Raw genomic sequence first — 4,851 nt, forward strand, 5'->3', positions numbered from 1 at the left:
GATGTTAGATCTATTATAATAGCTATTTTGGTAGAGCAACATGGCATGATTGTCCCCCTCGGTGCCCCCTCCACCATAATAATTTGGATGATGAGGAAGAGAAGAGGTGGAAGGGATAGAGTTGATGAATTCATTGACCCAAACCGATTCGTTAAATTGGTTAACTAATTAGAACCAGTTTAATGAACAAGTTCAAAAATTAAAAAAATAATTTGAATAGGAAAATACAATTGATATTTATAAAATAAAAAATACGTCCGATAATTTTTCAATAGAAAACCACCTTCCGATAAATATCAATTATTAATGACTTTTCTTGATAAAATATTTTTTTTGTAAAATATCACTCTTGTTAAAATATCACTTTTGTAAAACCGAATAAATCATGCTTATGATTCCTGTGAGTGAAAGTCGATTATTCTTGAAAAAAGCTCATTAATTATTTTCTATACTTCATATCCTAATCTCCCTAACAAATCAAGATTAAGTTTATGAATATCCAAAAAATCCAATCTTGATCAGGACTCAGGGCAAGCTTTTCACAATATACCCCAAGGCATTGTTTTGTTATTATTATTATTATTATTATTATTATTATTATTATTATTATTATTATTATTATTATTATTATTAAGTCAACCTTAAGCTGGTAGCCTATCAACGTCATATTATTATTGTTTTATTAAAAAAGGAAAATTCTTTCACATCGCCCTCCTCAATGCTCATCGATGACGCCATGAATTATTGGCTCCGACAAGTCAACACCTCAGCCAGCTAGTTGCTATTTGTCATGAACGAACGGATGCATGCTATTGGTGCTGTATCGATCGGTCATGCTCCTCAATGCAATTTATTCTTTTAATGAAAATTCGATCGGTGTAGGCATTAAGCATCATACGTAAGTGTGCTCGAGGAACCACCACTTGGGGCATCGAGTCTTCTTCCCGAGAGTGCCGAGGCCTTTTCCCTGTTCGTCCTCGAGAGATGGCAATGATTCTGGATACTTTCGTTTCGAGATACGTCAACGATGTGGCAGCTTTCGTGGAGGGAGAGATATGCAAAGTGCTGGGCGTGAAGAAGGAGATCAAGGCGCTACAGGAGACGCTGGAGACGATTAGATGTTTCCTCCAGGATGCCGAGCAGAAGAGCCGCAGCGGGGATCCCGTCATGGAGCTCTGGGTGAGGAAGCTGAAGGAAGTCATGTACGACGCCGACGACGTCATCGATCTGTGCGTGATGGAAGGGGGAAAGCCCTTGGAGGTTCGGGCGTCGGCATCAGCCTCAGGGGTGGTAAGCCTTCCTTTCAGCTTCGTCTCTTCCTGCTTTCGGTGTACCAAATACCGCCATGAGATCGCAGGCCAAATCGAAGCAATCAATGATAGGCTGAAACGAATAGCGGCAGATAACTCCATCCTTCGAAATCTACAGCCCGCAAGCCAACAACTCCACCCTAAAAAACCACCTCCACCACGTGAGACGTCTCCCTTGGAAGTTGAGGAGGACATTGTGGGGGAACAAATCGAAGAAGCTGCCGACGATCTAATCAATCGCATGTTGGAGAACACCGAACAAAAGTGTCGTGTTTTTGGGATTGTTGGAATGGGTGGAATCGGGAAAACTACTCTGGCAAGTAAAATATATAATGATGGAAGGATCAAAGCAAACTTTCCTATCCAAAAGTGGTTGTATATCTCAAAGGATTATACGGAGATCAAGTTACTCAGAGAGTTAATTCGGTGTGCAGGAGATGAAACCAAAGCAGAATCTTTTGAGGGAGAAAGCAGAGCAGAATTGGAACCCAAACTTGCCTCGCTCCTTACTAAAAAATTATTTCTCGTGTTGGACGACGTGTGGAGTCCAAATGTATGGACTGATTTCCTGAGGAAACCACTAAGTAAGGGAGCAGGTAGCAGCACGATCTTAGTTACCACTCGAATCGAAACAGTGTTAAGTGGTATGAAAGCCAGCTATATGCACCAAGCTGAGAAAATGGATGATAACAGCGGGTGGCTGTTGCTTGGGAAGACGGTATTCGAAGCTGGGGGGGAGGATGACATGCGTAGGTTGGAGGAAGTAGGTAGGAAAATTGTTAGAAAATGTGATGGACTTCCTCTTGCTATCAAAGCTATTGCAGGGGTTCTAATTTCCAAGGACAGAAGCACAGCGGAGTGGGAACAAGTCCTCGAGAATGACGCATGGAGTACGAACCATCAGATCGACGAAGAAGTTCCAAGGGCTTTGCACTTGAGCTATGAGGATCTACCGTCTCATCTGAAACAATGCTTTCTTTATTGCTCGTTCTTCATTTGGAAGTTTAATCATTACAAAGATATTATTCAGTTTTGGGTAGCAGAAGGTCTTATTGTAGAAGCAGGAGGTAGGCTGATGGAAGATGTAGCCGAGGAGTACTATTGGGAACTAGTTTCGAGGAATCTTCTACAAGTGGATCCATTGTATATAAGCAGGAGCATGTTTTGCATGCATGATCATTTACGAGCACTAGCTACATACTTGATGAAAGACGAAGGACTTTCGATTACAGTTGGTCAAAGATTAGATATAAAAGCCAACGCGAAGATTCGTCGGTTGTTGATATCTAACATGGGAATAAAACTAGTACTGTCGGATTACATCTTAGAAGAGAAATGTTTGAGAACTTTAGTGGTCAGAGATTCCCTCCCAACAATCACAATTGAGGATAACGTACTCGAAGGGTTACCAAATTTACGAGTATTAGATCTTTGTGATACATCAATCGAAAGAATTCCAAATTGCATCGGAGATCTATTGCACCTAAGATACTTAGATCTCGATAGAACAAAGATTCATGAGATACCAGAATCAATAGGGCGCCTTGTAAACCTTCAAACTTTGAATATCTCAGGATGTAAACACTTATACAAACTTCCCATGACCATCACGGGACTATACAATCTAAGGAGTCTCCGTGTTGAAGACACTCCTCTGACTCATGTACCGAAGGGAATCGGGAAATTGATAAATATTAACAACTTCAAAGGATTTGTGGTCGGCCATGATAATCCAACGAACGAGGTGGATGAGGCCGGGTGTGGATTAGAGGAGCTACAACCTCTTTCCAAGCTAAGATATCTAAGCATATACAGGCTAGAGAGGGCAGTAACGGCAGCTTCGGCACTAGTGGAGAAACGTTCTCTTAAGGAACTAATTTTAAGTTGGATGCCACCAGAAGATGGGGAAGATGGAGATGCCACTGACAGAGGTGAGGATAGAAGAGCAACAACATGGAGAAAGGAGGAGCAAATCCAGACGGGAGCCGAGAAGATATGTAATGAACTCTCTCCTCCTTCGAGCCTACGAACTCTTTTCATCGAAAAATTCCCGGGTCGACAATTCCCAAACTGGATGATGTCGTCCTCCCTTGGCGAATCACTCCCTAACCTGCAATACTTGCATCTTTCGGTGTTCCCATCATGCGCAGAGCTCCCTCCTCTGGGCATGCTGCCCCTGCTGAAATCTCTTTTGATCAAAGGAACCAACGCGGTCAAAACCATTGGGCCTGAGTTTCTCGGCCACAGTTTCCCAGGAACTTGTGCATTTCCCAAACTTGAGTATTTGGAGATCAACGGCATGCCCAACTGGGAAGAATGGTCACTATGCGGGGTGGAGGAAGGTGGTCACAGAACACACCTGAAGCTGTTTCCCAATCTAAATGAATGTTGTCTCCTAGACTGTCCCAAACTGAGAGCTCTTCCAGAAGGCTTATCCCACGCTACCAACTTGAAGGAATTGTACATTTGGGGAGCTCACAACTTGAGAGAAGTCACAAAGCTCCGCTCGAGTTACAAGCTGGATGTCATAGATAACAAGATGCTGAACAGAATATCCAACGTCGCCATGAAGTATCTGAAGGTGGAGGATTGCCCCAATTTAGAGTACGTGGATAATCTCGACAAGCTGCAGCACGTGGTCCTGAAATGTCCGGAACATATGAATCAGCTTCCCCCGTGGTTATCCCGCTTAATTGATCAACAGCGCCCTAATTCAGCACAATGGAGCTTCCGCAAACTTGAAGTGTACTGCAACATAGTGCTGCTGAGGAGCTGTCTCGAGGGCAACGAGCATTGGAACATCATCCAACGGATTCCAGATGTCAAATTTCAAACTGATTCCGAAGAATACATGCGATACATCAAGGATCCATACATGTATGACACAAATGTACCTCCAGAACAAGGGCATCGGTCTTCCTTGTAAGTCATTTTTCTTGGTTCTATCCAATAACTTAGCTATATATATATATATATATATATATATATATATATATATATATATATATATATATATATATATATATATATATATATATATATATATATATATATATATATATATATATATATATATATATATATATATATATATATATATAATAAGTTATTAAATATATAAATATATTTAATAAGTTATTAAATAATAAGTTATATATATATTATATATATTATAAAAATATTTATAATATAAATAATATATATATATATATATATATATATATATATATATTTCTGTTAGTCCTTATGTTGACTTTTACCTTTTTCTTTGCAGGGTCAATGAAAGGTCTCTGCGCCAGTTTATGCTTCCTTTATATAAAATTTTGCGAATAAAGGCATTTGATGCAGGGATTTAATGGTTTCATCTTATTATTATTTATTTATGATAAGTTTTGATTAACATATGAATCACGGTATTTATTGAACTGTGGGTTGCTTATATCAGATTATCTTTAAATTTTTCTGAGTGCACGGTGGAAACAAGATGGATTGGTTATTGATTAAATTATATAATTAATCTATTAAGATCACTGTATGTTTA

The 4,851-nt window shown here is 39.6% G+C and overlaps 1 protein-coding gene across 1 annotated transcript; it reads left to right on the forward strand.

Moving 5' to 3' along the window:
* The first annotated feature begins 840 nt into the window (after positions 1-840).
* LOC135624504 (putative disease resistance protein RGA4) lies at positions 841-4,851 on the forward strand. The gene is made up of 2 exons (XM_065128187.1): positions 841-4,232; positions 4,585-4,851. Exons 1-2 carry the CDS (start codon positions 985-987, stop codon positions 4,664-4,666), a joined length of 3,330 nt encoding a protein of 1,109 aa, XP_064984259.1. The 5' UTR covers positions 841-984; the 3' UTR covers positions 4,667-4,851.

Source organism: Musa acuminata, chromosome BXJ2-10 (assembly GCF_036884655.1).
Source record: "Musa acuminata AAA Group cultivar baxijiao chromosome BXJ2-10, Cavendish_Baxijiao_AAA, whole genome shotgun sequence".
NCBI lineage: Eukaryota > Viridiplantae > Streptophyta > Magnoliopsida > Zingiberales > Musaceae > Musa > Musa acuminata.